Below are 19,285 nucleotides of genomic sequence, written 5' to 3'. Positions count from 1 at the left end.
ATTATCATGGCAAAAAAGTGTAGTAATAATGACACACACGATTGCCTTGCACTGGGTTTGGCACTCACTAATTGAGGACATCATCATGATTTGCTAAAAGATATTTTGGTTTGTTACCCATTTCCAAGTAAAGTCAGACACATTCCAGTTATGGCCCTGTTATCTTAAATAGATTTTGTACCCTACCTCCAAAACATGAAGGCAATATCTCAAACAACTGTTTCCATAGAAGACTGAAGAGGTATTCTAGTGAAAATTAGATGCATTTTTTTTCTTGTCATGCCTAAATATTTTCTTGGACTCACTCTGCTCCTTAGAAGCTCAAAGATTTCTAATAATGTTTTCTTTTGCAAAATATAGTATATTAAACTACTCTCTTCCTGAACAATAATATGCTACAGTTGTGCCTGAGTATTCATGCAATGGGAATATTCCTAATTGTAAGAAGCACCTTAAACTGAATAAACAAGAATAGTTTTTAATGTTGTCATTTAAACACAACTGATTACCAGCTTTATGTAGTTTTTATAAATCCATCCCACAATTCAGACCACAGAAGAGAGACACTAAAATTAAGGACATCAAGAATCTAAAGCTGAAACTATTTGTGAAAAGCTGTGGTATTGTGCAAACTTGGGCCATTGCTTTTCAAGTAGGCAGTAAATGAGGGCCCATTAAAATGAGACAAATAGCTTGTCTCCTTGTCTACTCTTCCCATCACGACAGTATTTGCTAATGTCCCCCAAGTCTGTATTTGAAAAATGCATGATCTTAGGTAGTTGCTGAGTTTTTAATGGCCCCGTTATGTAATCCAAATACAAGAGATGTGACCTGTTGGTTGAATCAACCATTGATTCAAAGACCAGGCCATTCAAGTGAGAAGTTGGATGAAGGATGCATGTTCAATGCTTTTGAATTTTATGCAAAACTTAACTATGCTAATTTTAAATTCTGCAACATAAAATATTGCTGAAGTTTCACTATATGCATAATTTCAAAGCATATGAAATCTCCATACAAACTTCTAAATCAAGAATCACTTAATTCTAGAGCTGCAAGACCAGTGAGTTAACTGTGTTTGTGTTATTGCTACATGGCTTTAGCTGTTAGACAGAAATGTCCACCCACCACTGGCAGACTCAGTCTTGAATTGCTTAAGATCTTCAGGAAGTCACCTCTCACATAAAACTCGAACTCTCCTTTCTAAATGACCTATACTGCAATAATCACAGGATTTGTGGTTAAAGACCAACCTGCTACATTCTATCTCTGTGTAAATCTGAACCATTTCCCAACAGAAAATCAATTATTCCTTAGGCTCATAGGCATTTTAGATCACATATGGTGATGTTGACTTAAAACCAAAATGTTAATTTAGTTTGATCAAAATTATCAGTTATCTAAGCATTTCACTACAACACACCAAATGTTTTCACAAGTGCCTGAACTTATCATAGATTACGGTCTCATGTCACCAGAGAGAGAGAGAAATAGAGAGAAAAAGGCCATATGGAATTTTAAGACATTCTTCCTCACAACACCCAATCTTTACGACAGTTTTGACACATTTTGCTTATTGGGAGCCCAGGTTGAATTGCATAGCAGTCATAACAAAATGTGACCAAAGTCTGCAAAACTCGATTGGGGTTTAATTTATTATTTGGTCAATCTGGTCAACCTGGAATCTTGTAGAATATAGCTATTAAATCCATGGCTCATGCTCACAGCCTTATAGGCTACAATGCTTTCAGTTCCAAAATTGCACAAGCTGAAGTGTGGAGAGAATCTTACCTCTTCCAGCTTAAACAAATCTACATTGCTCTAAAATTAAATTTCTGAGAAGTACTGCAAGACTTTGGTTATAATGAAAAATTATTGCAATCAACTAAAGAACTAACCTACTTTTCCTCAAAACTAAAAGAACAAGTGTTCACAAAAATATCCCTGAGATATTTAGCTAAAATAAAACTTTTTTCCCCTAAATAATAGAGATTATGTTTTTTTAAAGCTGCAAGTCTATACAACTATTTTTGTGAATGGTCAGTAGGTTGAGCTGATTAAAGTATACATTTGTGAGGATCCTCAAAGACATTTATATTGAATTTTTTTTTATCATAAAGAAAATGGTAGCCCAGCTGGTGTGGCTCAGTGGTTGAGCATCGACCCATGAACCAAGAGGTCACCAGTTTGACTCCCATCAGGGCACATGCCAGGGTTGCAGGCTCAATCCCCAGTAGGGGGCATGCAGGAGGCAACCAATCAATGTTTCTCTTTCATCAGTCTTTCCATATCTCTATCTGTCTCCTTTCCTCTCTAAAAATCAATAAAAAACATATCTTAAAGAAAATAAAATGGTCATGGCCCTGGGCATCCAGCTGTATCTGCAGTAGATTCCCAGAATGTTTTCTTTTTGTCAACACTAAAAAAAATATGCCATTCTTGCCCTAACTGATTTCACTCAAGAGCACATGCCCAGATTGCGGGATTGATCCCCAGGAGGTCACAGTTTGATTCCCTGTCAAGGCATATGCCCAGGTTGAAGGCTCAGTCTCCAGTGTGGGGCATGCAGGAGGCAGCCAGTCAATGATTCTCTCTCATCATTGATGTTTCTATCTCTCTCTCCAACTCCCTTCCTCTCTGAAATCATATATATGTATATATATATATATATATATATATTCTTGATATTTTAAAAAGCTTTTTCTTTACTAATGAAGTCATATACTACAGATATTATTTTGTAAATTTGTAAATTTCTTTAGTTAATTTCTTTTAATACTCTATATCTAAAATGTAATGTAGAAAAAAAAGTGTGAACAGAAGAAACAAAATCAAGGAAGAGAAATGAAGGGAGGGAGGAAAGAAACCTGTAGATTGTACTTCATCCTGGAAAGTAAAGTCAATCAATGCAAATGGGCAGCCATAACATGATATAGTTTCCCTGGGCATAGAGTTTTGTTTGAAAATCCATCCCAGAACTTGTCTGACAGGCTTCAGTGAGCTTCCTAAAAGAACACAAGCCGATGTTCTTTGCAGATATGTCAATGTGTTTAATTTAGGGTGGAGTTATGGAAGAGTCCATTAGCAAGTTGTTCATGAATAGGCGTCAAAGATCCATGAAAGCTTTGAAATTGCATACAAATACTTTTTGTGATTGTCCTTATGTGCAATTATTTTTCTGGAGAATGAATCACTAGCTGTTATCAGATTCATTAAGGTATTTAAAGATCCTAGTCTCTAAAAAATAGGCTAAGAGGTTAATGTCCCAAGTGCCTTTCAGGAGGAATGCACTTAGACCTCATAGTCAGCAGCAATGGGGGCAGGGTCTTCATCACAGACACCCAAACAGAGCTTCCAAGCAACCTTGTGTGGGCGTCATGAAGGGCTTCTGAATCAAAGGGGAGCAGCATGACCTTTCACGTCCTTCTCCTTGGATTTGAAGGAGTAACTCTCAAAACTTCTCCACACCCAGAAAACTCTGATGGGACCATGAGTCATCCCTCTCTCCCAATTCCCTCTGGGGAACAAAAAGAAATCTTGGCATCTTGCCTTGAGCAACAATTTTCGGGGGGGTGGTACACTTGATTTAAAACAGCACCCATTTGTGTATAACTGGCATTTCGAACCACTCCTCTAAGAAAATCAAGCACAAGATGGAAAACTGATTTAGAAGTAAAGCAGGTCACACACAAGTCAAGTAAAATATCTTATTAATGGAGCCAGAAACCAAACCCCAGACCATTATTTCTCACGGGGAAGCAGTTTCTTGATATAAGATAAAACCATAGCAAAAGGGGGAAGAGGGAGAACTGAGATAACTGAAAGCTTATTTTAATTCCTATTTATAGAAGTGGTACAGAATCTTGATTAGTTCTCTTTTAAGATAACTGCTTTGTGTACCTACAAAACCATCTTATTATCATGCTACTGCTCAATGGCCTAACTATTCTGAGAAGGTTGAATGAGAAAATACAGTGATACCAAATTGAATAAAAGGACGTTATTCAGTGAATAAAGATAATGCTTGACATGACACTTAAAATGAATTTTATTTCTTATGCCTCTTATGGACATTTGTTTTTAATATTTGTCTTTAATATGTTAGGTTGGACCATATGTAAGTCTGAGGTTAAGGCAATTTTTACTTGAAAATAGCAATGTATTTTGGTACAGCATGCATAGTTTAAATCCTTTAAGGAAGATCTGTGAAACCACTGAATTCTGCAAATGTTTACTGACCAACCATCATGCCTGGCACCTTGCTCAGTAGTGAAGGATGCAATATGGCAGATGGTAGATGCCATGTCCCCTGGTACCTGTTATGACTATTATGCTGTTTAGAATCAATTATCAAACTGATCATTTATGGTCAGAAATAAGCCCATTACTTACCCAGTGGTTGATTCAACAAGTTAAAATATGCCATCAACTGATTTTCATAGTGTTTAATAAAAAGAATCATTTAGGCATTAGCACTGTGATAACTTCCAGAAGGTGGCATTTTAACTTCCCATTTTTCATATAACAAACTGAACCATTGAATACATATAAGACTTGCTTAACATCTCCTTTATCTTTCAATCTTTGGCTGCTAGTCTAATGCTTCATCTACTGATCAATTCCTTTCTCTCCTCTTCTCACTATGCCCTCGCCTATCAAGTATTGTCATCGGTGTCTTAACTGACCCCAGCATCTGGTAATTGTTGGGAAAGGGCAAAATCAAATAGACTTTCTGGTGGGAACATTCTGCTAAAGGACTTTCTGTAAATTTTCCCTCAGTATTTTTTATCCCTTCATACTAGTATGTTGTTACCTCCCCCTGTGCTCAGTAATTTTAGTTTGTGCTTTTTGTTTCTCTTTTTTGTTTCTTTGGTTTGCTGGCTTTGTGTTCTTTTCTCTTTTTTCCTTTTCTTTTCCTTTTTTAATGCAGGAATCGGTCAAGGCGTTCCAGTAGTGGCGCTCATTGTGGAAGGAGGACCCAATGTGATCTCAATTGTCTTGGAGTACCTTCGAGACACCCCTCCCGTGCCAGTTGTTGTCTGCGATGGGAGTGGACGGGCATCCGACATCCTGGCGTTTGGACATAAATATTCAGAAGAAGGCGGGTAGGTAATTTACCAGGCTCCATAGGGGACCTATGAGTGCAAAGCTTGTGTTCCAAGCTTGGAAGAGAGGGGTTAGTTGATTAAGACATGGGAGGCTGGTGGGAAAGAGCCAGGGAACATACTCTAAAAGTCCTATGAAGCAGAATATTCTGTAAAAGCTGTGCTAGACCACACTGATGATAAAGGGGATGAGGGGAAGAAGGGGCCTGGGGGCCTTTCTCTTTTCTTCATCAGCACAGCTAATCTGGACCAGTTAGTGCAGGCTAGTAACTTGGGAGAAGCTGGGATGTGCCACTTCCAGGCTTGGCCACAAACACCAGCATCAATAAGCTGATTTACAAATGCTAAATCTTTACAAAAACAATTGGCAGCCTGTGCTGTCAAATCCCTCTAAACTGGCTTGGGAAGGGGAATCTCTGAAAAGGTAACCACTCTGGCCCTGTATAAACACCTCTTGAATCCCTCAAGTCCTTTCCTTCACCTGTCAACCCCCCAGTGCTGCTTTCAGTAACCCAACGTCCCAGCCTCACGGAGGACTTCCCTTCATAGCCCTCTTCTCCCCATGAGGTTCCATTCAGTGAATTGTGGGGTCCAGGCACTCACAGATTATTAGATGAAAGTAATTTATTTTCAGGATGTGAATGAGTTGAAGGGGGAAAACTCAAGGGAGACATTGAGGTTTTAAATAAGGAACTTCCTAACCTGATCAATTTTCCTAACACATGAAACCAGAAAGAGAAAGGAACCCCAGAGAAGATGGGGATCTTTTATTCATGCCTTTTATAATTCTAGTGTAAGTGTTTACTCTGTGTCATGCACTGAAATGTAGAAAAGAATAACGTACTATTTCTACCCTCAAAAAGCTCACAGTAGTCTGGCCGGTGTGCTCAGTGGTTGAGCATCGACCTATGAACCAGAGGTCATGGTTCGATTCCTGGTCAGGGCACATGCCTGGGTTGTGAGCTCAATCCCCAATGTGGGGCGGGCAGGAGGCAGCTGGTCAATGATTCTCTCTCACCATTGATGTTTCTATCTCTCTCTCCCTCTCCCTTCCTCTCTGAAGTCAATAATTTATATATGTGTGTGTGTGTGTGTGTGTGTGTGTATACGTATATGTTTTTTAAGTGCTCACAGTAAATCTAGTAAGTAGACAAGGTTGTAATCTACACTAATAAAAGACAAACATGCAAATTGACCATACCTTTGCTACGCCTTAAACCACACCCACCAGCCAATCAGAGCAACTATATGCAAATTAACCCAACCAAGATGGCGGCCGGAAGCCACAGAGCTGGAGCAAGCAGGAGGCTTGATTGCCCCAGTGATGGAGGAAGCCAAGCTTCCCGCCCACCCTGGCCAGCTCTGAGCTCCACTCAAGGCTACAAAGTTTCAATTATAGAAGGTAAATAAATCCCAGAATAAAAGAAAAAAAGGAGAGGCTGGGAGTTTCCGTCGCCGGGGGGCTTAGCCAGCCTGAAAATGGCCCTCAGCCTCTCACCCAGACTGGCCAGGCACCCCAGTGGGGACCCCCACCCTGATCCGGGACACCCTTCAGGGCAAACCAGCTGGCCCCCACCCATGCACCAGGCCTCTAGCCTATATAATAAAAGGGTAATATGCAAATTGACCCTAACAGCAGAACAACTGGTTAGGGTCAATTTGCATATTGACCCTAACCAGGGTCACACACACTGACCACCACGGGGCAGACTCTCAATGCAGGAGCTGTCCCCTGGTGGTCAGTGCACTCCCACAGGGGGAGCTCTGTTCAGCCACAAGCCAGGCTGATGGCTGCCAGCACAGCAGTGGTGGCGGGAGCCTCTCCCACCTCCTCAGCAGCACTAAGGATGTCCAACTGCATCTTAGGTCTGCTCCCTGCTGGTAAGTGGACATCCCCTGAGGGCTGCCGGGCTACCAGACGGATGTGTGACTGCCAGCTTAGGCCCGCTCCCCCAGGGAGCGGGCCTAAGCCAGCAGGTGGGCATCCTCTGAGCGGTCCCAGACTGCAAGAGGGCATAGGCCCTGAGTACACAAATTTTTGTGCACCGGACCTCTAGTTATAATAAAAGTGACAGGTGAGCTTGCCTACTTCAGGACACTTTCCCCTCCACCTCTCTGTCACCCAGTCTGCCTTAAAGTAAGAGATGCAGCATGGCAGCCCAATACCGTCTTTTCTCTCCCCATTCTTTCCTTGTCTCAGCCAGCAGCCCAGCCCTCCAGGTGAGCCATTAAATCAGCACTCTCACCGGGCAGGTGGATGAACCAAAATATATGAGAGGAGGAGTAACAAAAAGCATGGGGCCTCTAGCTCAACACTGCAAATACTGGTAGTTATTTTAAGCCCTGTTAAAGCTTTTGTTACTTTTTCTAAAAGATAATTTTTATAAGAACAAAATTGAAGTTTGCTTGCTAGCAAATTTAATTAAATTACTTTTCTTCTTTATAGTAAATATTGGCCCACTTTATAACTAAGGGAATAAAATGGAGAGAGAGAGAGAGAGAGAAACTTTTGCCCAAATGCCTCCATATCTATTACCAACAAGAATTAAAGATCCTCAACTGTGCTTTGCTTTAGCCATAGTTCTCATTGATTTAAATTTAGCAATTTGTTCCTTTTTCTGCAATAACTAAAGAATTGATGCAGTTTTTATTTTTGGCTTATTTTTTGCTTCCTAGTGCTTGCAATTATTTTGTTGTATTTCTATAAAGTAGGTACAAGGTTGGGTTCATGGTGCATGTTTCTTTTCAAGAAACTAATGAAGAAGCAAGGTGTTCATCTTGGTATTTCAGGTTTTCTTGGCCTATACACAATGAAAGACTGTAGCTAGTGTGTATTTTTTTTCATTATTTTGGGTTGTGAACCTTGAAAATGTTAAAATATTTGGTAAGTTGCTGCTCCTGACTCTGTTTTAATAACAGAGAACTGTTACACATGTTAGAGGTGGGTGGGACTTCATATTATTTAGCCTAGGAGACAGCTACATAGAGAAATTAAGTGCTTTGCAAGGTCACACAGCTCATGAGCTCAGATCAGGGTTCTTTCTGGTGAACTATAAACATTCCCTGGGATGTTTTTTGGTATGTGCCTCAGTGTTTCTCATATAGAGGTACTCTCTTTTAAACACTTAAGCTACACTCAGCTGCCTCTTCGTATTGTAATTTCCTGATTTTTTTTATTATTCTGTGTATTCCAAAAGATAAAATCAGTGCATTCCAAGTTGTAAACCAGTGTCCAAGCGGATCAACCCTCCTCAAGTGAATTCTTTTCCTTAACTGACCCAGACGATTATACCCAAACCTGCAAATTAAGAGTCAGAAATCCCATGCCCCTTTAACCTTAATTGTCAGTTTTACTTTTAAAACTAAAGTTTAGCTTTAGTTCTCATTATTCTATGGTCAATAGATGCAAGAGCACAATCTATATAGGATCTATACAAACAGATGAACCATGACTGATTATCAAAGAATATGAAGTCATGCACATAACTAGTGTGGAGAGAAAGAATTAAGATATAATCTCATATCTTGGGAATTATTTAAAGCTAAAACGTTAAGGTTTTAAAGAAATATTTTTAAAATGTTACGGTTAAAGTATGTTCTTGCTACTCCAGGAAAGCTATTATACATTTATCATGATAAAATGAGTTTGGAATGTTTCCGTGTGCCATCTGAATAACTGCCAGAATTAATCATGCTTATTTAGCTTGAAATGAAGTTGTCTAGCCACACATGTGCAGCCAATTTAAAGAATTATTTCCAAAGAACATGATTTTGCAGTAGTGTGCTGCTTTCTTTATGCTAAAAAAAGAATTAGCCCACCTAAACTTTATTCACCCTGGAGGATTTCTTCTTTGATTTCTAGCAAAGCCCGACAGAGTTTGGTACATGGTTCACTATAAATAAATATAAATGCATAACTATTTCTTTATATAAACAAACTGACCTAAATAGGTATGATTGTACATATAGAGTTGACTATAGGAAACATACATAATTTTTACTTTTCAGTTACTTTGCTGATTTAAATATGATTAAAAATTTTTAATTTATAGGTTGTTAAATAATATAGGCCCACAAACTATAAATGTGCATATCCAGCTAAGTAGCTTATTGTTTTATTATCGTAAAGGCGTGAATAAACCCTTCATCTCTCCATTTTAACCTTTGTGACTTTGATACCATGCCTTTAAATTCCCTGTTATGAAACCACCTTCCAAGAATAGGAATTTGAAAGGGAATTTCATTGGAAGCAAATTATGATGGGCAAAACTAATTAACTTTTGTAAATGAGATTACTTGAGGTAGAAAAAAATATGACTGATCTATCAAAACACAAATGGATTTAGATAAAATAGGAGACAATTACAATTAAATTCTCATTTTTATTTTTGTCTTTTTTTTTCCTACCTCTGGTCTGTGGCATACACTACCTGAAAGAAATGATCAAACTTTTTTATTCCATATTGTTGTACTGGGTTTTCTATTCCCCACCTGTATAGTTTAGAAGGAGTCATAAGTCACTATCCATAACCAATTTCATTGCTTGAGAAATATTACCAAATTTTATTTCTGAATCACAAATTACTAAACACTGCAAACACAAATAGATTAGTGCTACATAAGTAGCATTACATTCAATAATGTAAATTTTTAAATGGTAGGATTCCACTTTATGCTGTTTGACTAAGGAAGATAGCCAGTCAGGAAGACTTTTCAAGCTTCAAGTGGCTAAAACTGAAGGTAGATACAGCTTTGCCTGGTAATTGTCATAGGTCTAAGATTACAGGGAGATTTATCAGTCATTGAGCATGTATGGCACAAGTGAAAAATGTCAATGTGAAAAAGGCATCTGAATGAATGAGTGTGTTTTGAGATTATGTCCCTCATTCATCCAGATTTTATTATTTACTAGAGGCCCAATGCACGACAGTTCATGCAAGAGTAGGCCTTACTTCCCCCGGCTCCCCCAGGGCTTCCCTCCAGCACCCGGGACCTTCCTCTGACTGCTGGCAGGCACCTGGGACCCGGGATGGCTTCCTTCCGGCCCAGCTTCATCAGGAAGGACATCTGGAATGATGTCTGGTCTAATTAGCATACTACCCTTTTATTATTATAGATACTTATGTTTGTCACAAAATAATCATCTGGACTTATCATTTTTAAACACCCCAGGACAAGAAGTAGACCTGCAGCTTTTAAGTAGTCTGTTCAGAACCTTTGGAGAGTCATCCATGGGGCAAACACCAAAAGACTGATAGTGCTTTTTTTTTAATTGAATATATCTGACATATAACATTGTGTAAATTTAAGGTATACAATGTGTTAATTTGATACATTTATATATTATAATATGATTGCCATCATAGCGATAATTAGCACCTCTACTATATTGCATAATTATCCTTTCTTTTTAGTGGATGTGATCATTAAGTTTTAACTATTCACATTGCTATGTGCCAGTAGAATTTGTATTCCATCACGTGAAGAAAAAATGAGCAATGCTTGCTCTTGAGAATGGGAGACAGATAATATATTCCCAATAAAAATCTAATTATCCTGTTTAAAGGGAGCTTAATAAGGGTCCCAACATTTTTTGGTTAGCTGAGGTAAAGGCATAAATGAAACACAAAGTAGAGATTAAAAAGGAAAAATAGGTTGCATGGCTTCAAATTATAAAACTATATCCCAGCAGAGATGTGACACAAGTTGGTTTCTCTCCAAATATATACCAAAATGGCCAAAGACAGGAGAAAGAAGATTCGTCATTTTAGAAGCGCAGGTGTATTCCCTAGGACATATCGTTCTATGCCATGGACACTAATGTTTTCTGCTGCTCAAGAAATTTCCATCTAAAGCTGAAGGATGTCACAGCCCTATCATTTGTCTCTATAAGATCTGCTGAAAGAAAGTAATTGATAGCAATGGTTTGTATTCCAGCATGATTTAGACATAATTGGAATGTCAAGTGAGAAAGAAGGAAACAAATATCAAGCCTGCTGACTTTAAGTGTCCATTTTGTTTCTGTCAATTTCATCTTACCTGTCTCTTTTCTAGAATATTCTATAAGAAGGCATGTGCAAACTTGATTCTGTTTTTTAACTTTGTCAGAGGGAAGCAAGGAAAGTTGGAAACACCTTGTACAGACAAAGAATACTGGCGGCTTTATTTATAGAAGTTTTGGTTCTGTGAACTGTTTTTCAAGTTAACATTTATTGAGTGCTTATTATATTCATGGAACGGATGAGCAAGACATGGCCCTATCAGGGACTCTTTAATGGCGATTAAAACACAGACGTGAATACAGATAACTAGAAGGACACGTGCTATGACGAACATAAAGTATCACAGAAACATAGAGGACAAAGTACTTGAGTTTAGCATTCCTGATGAGAATCTCTTCAGTGGAACCATGTATGTTAATTATCCACAAAATAACAATATAATAACTCTATTACCTCCTCTTCTTTGCCATCAAAAAGTGGATTTAAACTAAGAGTCAGTATGAATGACCAAGAAAAAGCTTTATATGTCGTATAAAACTCAACACACACAAAAAAAGAATCAATCTGAATGGGATTAAAGGAAAGTTAGTAGAGGGGTTGAGTTCTACGAGACAGTGTGGTGGTGTTTTGTGTGGTGATTGATATATATATATATATATATATATATATATATATATATATATATATATATATACTGAATCATATATAGTTAAATTCAATTCATAAATTAATCAGATAAAATACATTTAATCATGTATTATTAATTATATATATTAATGCATATAATTATATGATATATGCATATGTGTTTGTGTTTAAATTTGAGTGAAAACTTAAAGATAGGACTGATAACAAGAATTTTCAATCCATCAATCACCAGATATTTTTTTGAATGTTTGTTTTAGGCAAGAAGTAGGTCTTCCCTTGAGACTTATAATCTCATTTGAACTAATATAATAACAAATAATTTTCAATTAGATGTAAGTTACTGAGTTCTAAAAAGGCAGGAAAAGGCTTAGGTTTGAGTAGATGGTAAAAGTTTATAGAGTGATTATTGCAACTTTTTCTTGTGTGGAATATATAAAGATATAGATATACTGTGTTATTATAGCCAAGTTCCACAAAGCTAAAGTAGCTTCATTTATTTAGGAAAGTACAAAATAAAATAAATACTTTGTGTACAGTTTGATATTTGTTATTTGATCCCTCCATGTGTGTCAACACAGGGAGAATGAAGCATTGACTTTATAAAAATTATCTAGAGCTCATGGGGGAAAGTACTAAGTGATGGAAAGTATTTTATTGATCTAAAATGGCTAATTGGGTCTCTAGTGATTAAATTTACTTTAGAATTGTTCAACTCTAAGTTAGGAAAATGTGGCCATAAGCAGCAACATCAGGAAAACACAGAGGTAAATAATTGATTATGATCATGAAATCCTTTCTAGGATTCACTGCCCCTAACTTTAGCCCATTAAAGCCCAGCAAAGATTTCAAAGGCATCTATTATGTTCCTCTAAGATTTGCTTAAGTAACTTTTTGGCTACTTATTATACAGAAAACTTTCAAAATAAGCATGTGCTTGTTACACTTCAGCATACCCAATAATCACCTGAAAAAACCCCCCACAAATTCCCCTAAACATCCGGGTTCAGTGTACCTGGGCTGGGGTGCAGGAAAATGCATTGAAACCATTCAGAGATTCAGACAAGAGTCGTTCATGGACCACACTTTCAGAAATTCTTTTAAAATGTATAAACATTAGATTTCTTGTATGCTTCTCTGTGTGTTCAAATATGGCTTCTTTCTATGCCTCATGGGCATTCTCCTCAGACAAGTCAATGCATTACTACCACAAGTGCTTTGTACCCTTTGCAAATTTTGTCTTTAGAACCCAGTTCACTTGAAAAGCTTATTTAGCATGAATCACCTTCTTTCTTTATCACAGTTGTTCTTGCTCCCAAACATCTGTCAGACTCATAGCGAAGTCTACTATGAGTATACCACAAAAATACTCACAGTAGTCTTCTCTATTAGTATTTTTATTTACATGGGTTTCTTAAAGGCATTTCATTCATTTACGTATTTCTTTTGAAAATTAATTCCTGACTGGTTCAAAATATATGAACAATTAAAAAAGAGAAAGAAAAAAGTTGAGAAAATCAAAAGTATTTAAAAGTGAACTGGTGATAGTTGAATGTAAATGATGTAAATTTGAGAGGCCATTGATAGTCATTAGGGCCAGTAAGTGCAGCATCAGAAGGTCCTACCTCACTTTCCTTTGACTTTACAATTTCAATGGACAGCCATTTAAGAGGCCCAATTTCCCACTTCCCTGTAGTATTGATTTTCACTTTTTTAAAGCTCCTAAACCCCTTCTCAAAAGAAATCTCACCTAGAAGTACAATATGTAAAACAGACAAGATACTAGTAAAGGTTTATTCTGGTGAAGCTGGAGTGGAAGGCCTAGACCACTGGTTCTCAATTTTATCTTGCATCAGAATTACCCAGGAGCTTATTTAAAATTATATTGCTGCCCTGGCCAGTTTGGCTCAGAGGATAGGGCATTGGCCTGTGGACCGAAGGGTCCCGGGTTCAATTGCAGGTGGGTGCATGTACCTCTGCTGCAGGCTCCTCCCTGGCCCGGGCCCTGGTCAGGCCCATCTGGGAGGCAACCAACTGATGTGTTTCTTTCATATCGATGTTTCTCTCTGTCTTTACCTCTCTCTTCCACTCTTTCTAAAAATTAATGGAAAAATATCCTTGAGTGAGGATTTAAAAATCAAAATTTTTTAAACTTATATTGCTGAGCCCTGGCCAGTGTGGCTCAGTTGGTTGAAACGTTCTCCCGTACACCAAAAGGTTGCAGGTTCGATTCTTGGCCGAGGCTCGTACAGGAGGCCACTGATCGATGCTTCTCTCTCTTTCTCTCCCTTCCCTTCTATCTAAAAAATTTGGTGAACATATCTTCAGGTGAGGATTTAAAAAGAAATCTAAAAAAGGAAAAAAATCATATTGCTGACGCCCATCTCAGATTTTCTAATTCGGTACATCTGATTAAGGCCACGTGATTTGCATTTCAGAGAAGTACCCAGGATATGCTGGTCTTTTGGTCCAGGGACCATACTTTGAGAACCTCTGTTCTAGAGCAGCCCTCTCTCTGCCTGGCTCTCACCCACTAAGGCAACTTTGAGGCAGTTCTGGAGCTCTTCAAAATACCAGGGCTTCTTTGTAGAACCCAGTTGAAGACCATTCATTTACAGGTCAAGTCCACTTTTCTTTGCTTGGACTCAAGTCTCTGAATTCTGGCCTCAGCTTCTCGCTAGAGCCATCTCAATGAGCCTCACATTCACCTAGCAACCCAACTGACCTGTCCTCTCCACTGCTCTCCAAGCACAAAATGCTGCCACAGGCACCTCTGCCTTTACATGAGGTGTACATATGCATTTTCTCCTTAGTGTTATTTTTTAATTTTTTAATTGAAGTTTATTTGACATATAACATTATATTAGTTTCAGGTACACAACATAATGATTGAATATTTATATACATTGAGAAATTATTATCATCATAAATCTAGTAACATTGGTCACCTTACAGAGTTACAAAAAATTTTTTTGTCTTGCAATGAGAAGTTTTAAGATCTACTCTCTTAGCCACTTTGAAATATGCAATATGGCATATACATTTCTTTACCCACTTCATTGGTAGGAAAAAAATTTCTGAAGTTCTACAAACATAGCCTTTCTCTCATGAAAAGAAGTAGTGAGGGCTTTTAAAACCACGAATGCATTTCAAACGTATCTGAGTGAGGCACAGATGATAAAATTCCCTGGTATTCAATGCCTCTACCTTCGAGGAGATGAATTCTGACTCGACTTGGCTGACATTAGAATCTGCAGCTGCTAGAAACAGAGTAGATTAACATCTCACCCAATGGTATCATGAATGATAAATAATGTTTGCAATGTACTTAATGGGTTTCCTCCAGATTTCCCATGCAATTCTCAGATATTGATTATGGACCACAGGATTTATAAAAGCTAAATATAATAATGATCACCTGCTATAAAACATCTTCAACTAGAAAAACACTGAGGATGCATTAAAGTAGCATTCCAAGATCAACCCAGGTCTGGATTACTGTTGTCTAGGAAAGTTTCCATTCAGTTTTAATAAAGTCTTTCCTTTATTGTCCTAATTGTTGGACAACTGTCCTGGAATTGATAGACACAGTTATTGTGTTTGCTGGGGATATTCAATGCAAGTCAACTGTCCATCCATGAACCACTGTGACCCCTAAAGGTCTTGAGTAAGGAGTAAAGAATAGGTCTCTCTAAACTCATGGAAGCCACAGTTTAGTGTCTTGGAGACAGACCTAAAAAGTGGAGTTCTTTAACCCTATAATCTCCTCGGTTTTCCCCATTTGACAGTATATTTGATATTTCATTATCTCTAGTGTAGGAATGACAAATCATTTTCATCTGAGTGTCAACAATACTCAGCTAGTACTGGCTTCCTGCCATGATGTGTTGAGAATGATTCTGAGACCACATTTGGGCTCAGAGAAAAGATTACTGTGATAGATTAATAATATGCAAAGAAGGAAATGTACAGTTAACGTGCCATGAATGTCTACTCTTACTCTAAAATGAAGACAAAATAAAAAAAATAATAAAATAAAATAAAGACAAAATCTTATAGATAGTCCTAAAGAAAGTTATCTGCTTTTTAAAAAACTTCTCTAAATAAACGTCGGACCAACTTTAGAAGCATGTCAGTTGAAGAGGCGCCAGTGTTTCTGCCTGCCCATTTCAGTCGGCGCTGAGTCTGTGTTTTCTGCAGAGCCTAACCCAATGAAAAGCTTGACTATTCCTTTTGCCTGGCTCTGGGCAATAGTCGATGATGGAATCTCATTTGGAATGAACTCTGAGGCTGTGTTTCTCTTACAATTTTGGCAGCAGAAAATCTACCTGACCATGTGGCGGTCCCTGTATTCTTTGGCAACCCTTCAATTTCTACTCTTGGGCATATTCATAACCAAAGGCAAAGGACAGCAGAGAAATTACAGAGATACTGGTCAGGATTTGTCACCTAAATGTCCTGTTAGTCCCGGCCTCATGTGAAGAATTTGGCAGCGTGTCTGCCTCAAGAGCAGTGCTCTCCAATAGAACTTCCTGTGAGCAGGGAAATGTTCTGTACCTCTGCTGCCCAATCAGCTAAGCACTTGAATTGTGGGCAGAGTGACTACGAATTAAATTTTACATTTTATTTAACTGTGATAAATTGGAGTTTAAATTACCCCATGACTAATGGCTTCCATACAGGACTGCACAGCTCCAGCATTTCCCCAAAACTGGGAACGCTTGCCTGCCAACAGACTTCCATGGTTCCCTCTATTTCAGTTACATTTTTTGCATTTAGCCAACATACACATCCAGTCATTCAATATTTTTTTAACACCTTCTATGTTCCAGGCACTGTTCTAGGCACTGGCCAAAACACACCTGTGAACCAAATAGACAAAAATTCCTGCTGTTGTGGAACTTTCAGTTTAGCAGAATTAGATAGAGAATAAGTAATAAACATAATAAACACCCCTTATAACATTAGGTGATAAACAGAATGGTGGGGGATTAAGGTAAGGAGGTATGGGAAGCCTCTGTCTTCAACACCTGGATGAGACTACATAGTCACATCATGTGCAGTCCCTGCAGCCAAGGAGTTAGCGTCTCATTGGGACTTTCTTAAAAATTAATATTTCTTTATGAAATGCCATGTATAAAATGTGTAGCACAAAGCTTCTCTTACAATAGGTACTAAGTGCCTTTTACCACCCTCAATCTTACGAAACTACCCACCTTCTATTTCCTTTTGTGTGTATATAGATATAGATATAGATATAGATATAGATATAGATATAGATATAGATATATCTGTCTCTCTTTTACCTTGGGATTCTAGAGTAGGTTTTAAAAAATAGAACAAAAAATGTGAACACAAAGAAGAAACACTCTATGAGTAGTTGTAAATGAATTTTATTGAACAGATTGTAGCATCAAAGTGTGTGCATTCTGCCCAATTATAGGCAGCTTCCCTTAGATCATTCTAACTGCCTTGCATTACTGAATGGGAGCCCACAGGAAAAGCCCAGGTGAACAGTTTCTCTAGGCTAGATACTAAAGCAAGATCAGAGGTACTGTTTCTCACAGGCCTTAGCTTACAGAGGCCCTTTGTATCTGAAATTGATCCTTAGTTAAAAGTTGGACAAACCAGCTTACTCACCTCATCCCCTCTATTCGTCATTTTGTGTGTTCCATGCACATGGTTCCCAGCTTACTAGTCAACTAGTGCTTTCTGAAAACCATCAACATTAGTCGGTTACAATTAAGCATGAGGTTAACATGAAGCATCACTTATCTGGAGTTGCTCTTAGGGCTTCTAATTGTTGAACAAAATATGTATTTTCCTTTTAATGAATTAAAAGGAACTTTGGGCATCTGGTAAGCTAGGGGAGTAGTGATCCTTGAAATCACATGACTCAGTCTTCTCTCACATAAGACTTATAACATCCGGTTTCAGGAAAAAGACAGATGAAATCTCCACTTGTATCCAGTCATTTCAACAACAAATCACTAACTTTGTGTGACTACACTGAGTTGAACTATGTATTTAGGTTCATATAATTTATTTGCAGAGATTCTTCCTCCCTGATTCTCTTGTCCTTAGACCCCACTCTGATGCTGTCAGCTATAATATAATTTTTAATAAGTTAGTTTACTTCTCTAGGCATCAGGTTCTTCATCTGTAAAATGTTTGCTCTAAACTTGTATCATCCCTTTATCCTAAAGTTCAAATCCCTCAGCAAAATTTTTAGATTAATGCTTTCCCAAAAAAAGTACAGATCCCAAAAATATCAAGAGCTGATATGTTATATTGCTAGTGATGGGATGCTATTGCACAATTTTAAGAAGAATATGATAGAATCATGTTTGCTTTGTAGAAGCACAATTTCATCAACCCGATGGGAAATGGATTAGAGGAGGATAAAGAACAAACCAATTAGTGGTACGTTGGTACCATCTGAGTAAGATGTGACGAAGGCCCAAACCAAGGTATATTGAGAATAAGATTGAGTGGAACAGTATTTTAGAAACTCACATTTCTCAGTTAGTTTGTGGAAGGTGCTGTTGTTTTTCCTCTCCAAACAGATCCCAACGTGAGATGAGGACACCAAGAAAACACCCCACTGTTTTTGCAGGTGACAACAGGGACACATTACATGTGGACCCAAGCATGACACATTTTACCAATGCCACTTACATATAGCACTCAACAGAGACAAAGTCAGATAGTATCCATGGAGAAAAGGGTCCAGCCAGGTGCCCACAGCCTAAAAGAAACACCTCGTATGTAATAGGTGCTGAATGAATGTAAATAGGCCACTGAATCAAAATAAAACATTTGCCGGTCCTATGCTTTGAGCAAGTAATAACATTTTGAAAATATTTGTCAGTGATTAGACTCACCTTTAAGGAAAATTGTGGTTCTCATTCTAATCAGCTGTTAAAAGATGGAATTTAAAGAAAAAGTTGAGGCTCTTTATGCTTAAATGTGTAAAAATCAATGCTTTACAAGGTCTCATCTGAACAGAATCACTTAATGGAGTTGCTTGCCTCCAAGATGATCGCCGTTAATATATTCCTTCTCTCTATATATTTATGCCTCTCTTCCATCAAGAGATGGAGTCTATTCCTTCCCTCCTCTTGAATCTGGCTGCTCTTAGCGACTTGATTAATTGAAAATAAGGAAATGATGTTTTGGGAATTCTGAAGTCAAGTCATAAAAAGCCCTGTTGTCTCTACCGGGGCCTCTTTGAAAACTCTTTCTTGGAATTCTCACTGAGAGAAGCCAACTGCCATGTGAGGTCTATCTATCCTGAAACCACCATTCCTCAGTTCCCTCAGCCATCCCAGGCCACACTTGGAAGTAAAGAAGCCATATTGGATAGTCCAGCCCCAGGAGATGCCATATGGAGAATTGAGGCCCCAGACATAGAGTCCCAGTTGAGCATTGATAGCCATCTTCAGTCATTCCAGCTTCTCCAGCTTCTCCCTAGATATCATGGAGCAGAGATAAGTCATCCCTACTATGCTCAGCCTCAATTCCTGACCCTCA

General features: G+C 38.2%; 1 protein-coding gene across 1 annotated transcript in view; it reads left to right on the top strand.

The window, feature by feature from the left end:
* The window catches only part of TRPM3 (transient receptor potential cation channel subfamily M member 3), a 441,698-nt gene that overhangs the window by 269,555 nt on the left and 152,858 nt on the right, over positions 1-19,285 (top strand). The window contains exon 7 of the mRNA XM_081103884.1: positions 4,931-5,105. Coding sequence (XP_080960010.1) covers positions 4,931-5,105 — 175 coding nt within the window. The remainder of the gene's footprint in view (positions 1-4,930; positions 5,106-19,285) is intronic.

Source organism: Myotis nattereri, assembly GCF_964212035.1.
Source record: "Myotis nattereri genome assembly, chromosome: 12".
Taxonomy (NCBI): domain Eukaryota; kingdom Metazoa; phylum Chordata; class Mammalia; order Chiroptera; family Vespertilionidae; genus Myotis; species Myotis nattereri.
This window is presented reverse-complemented; position numbering and strand designations above follow the sequence as displayed.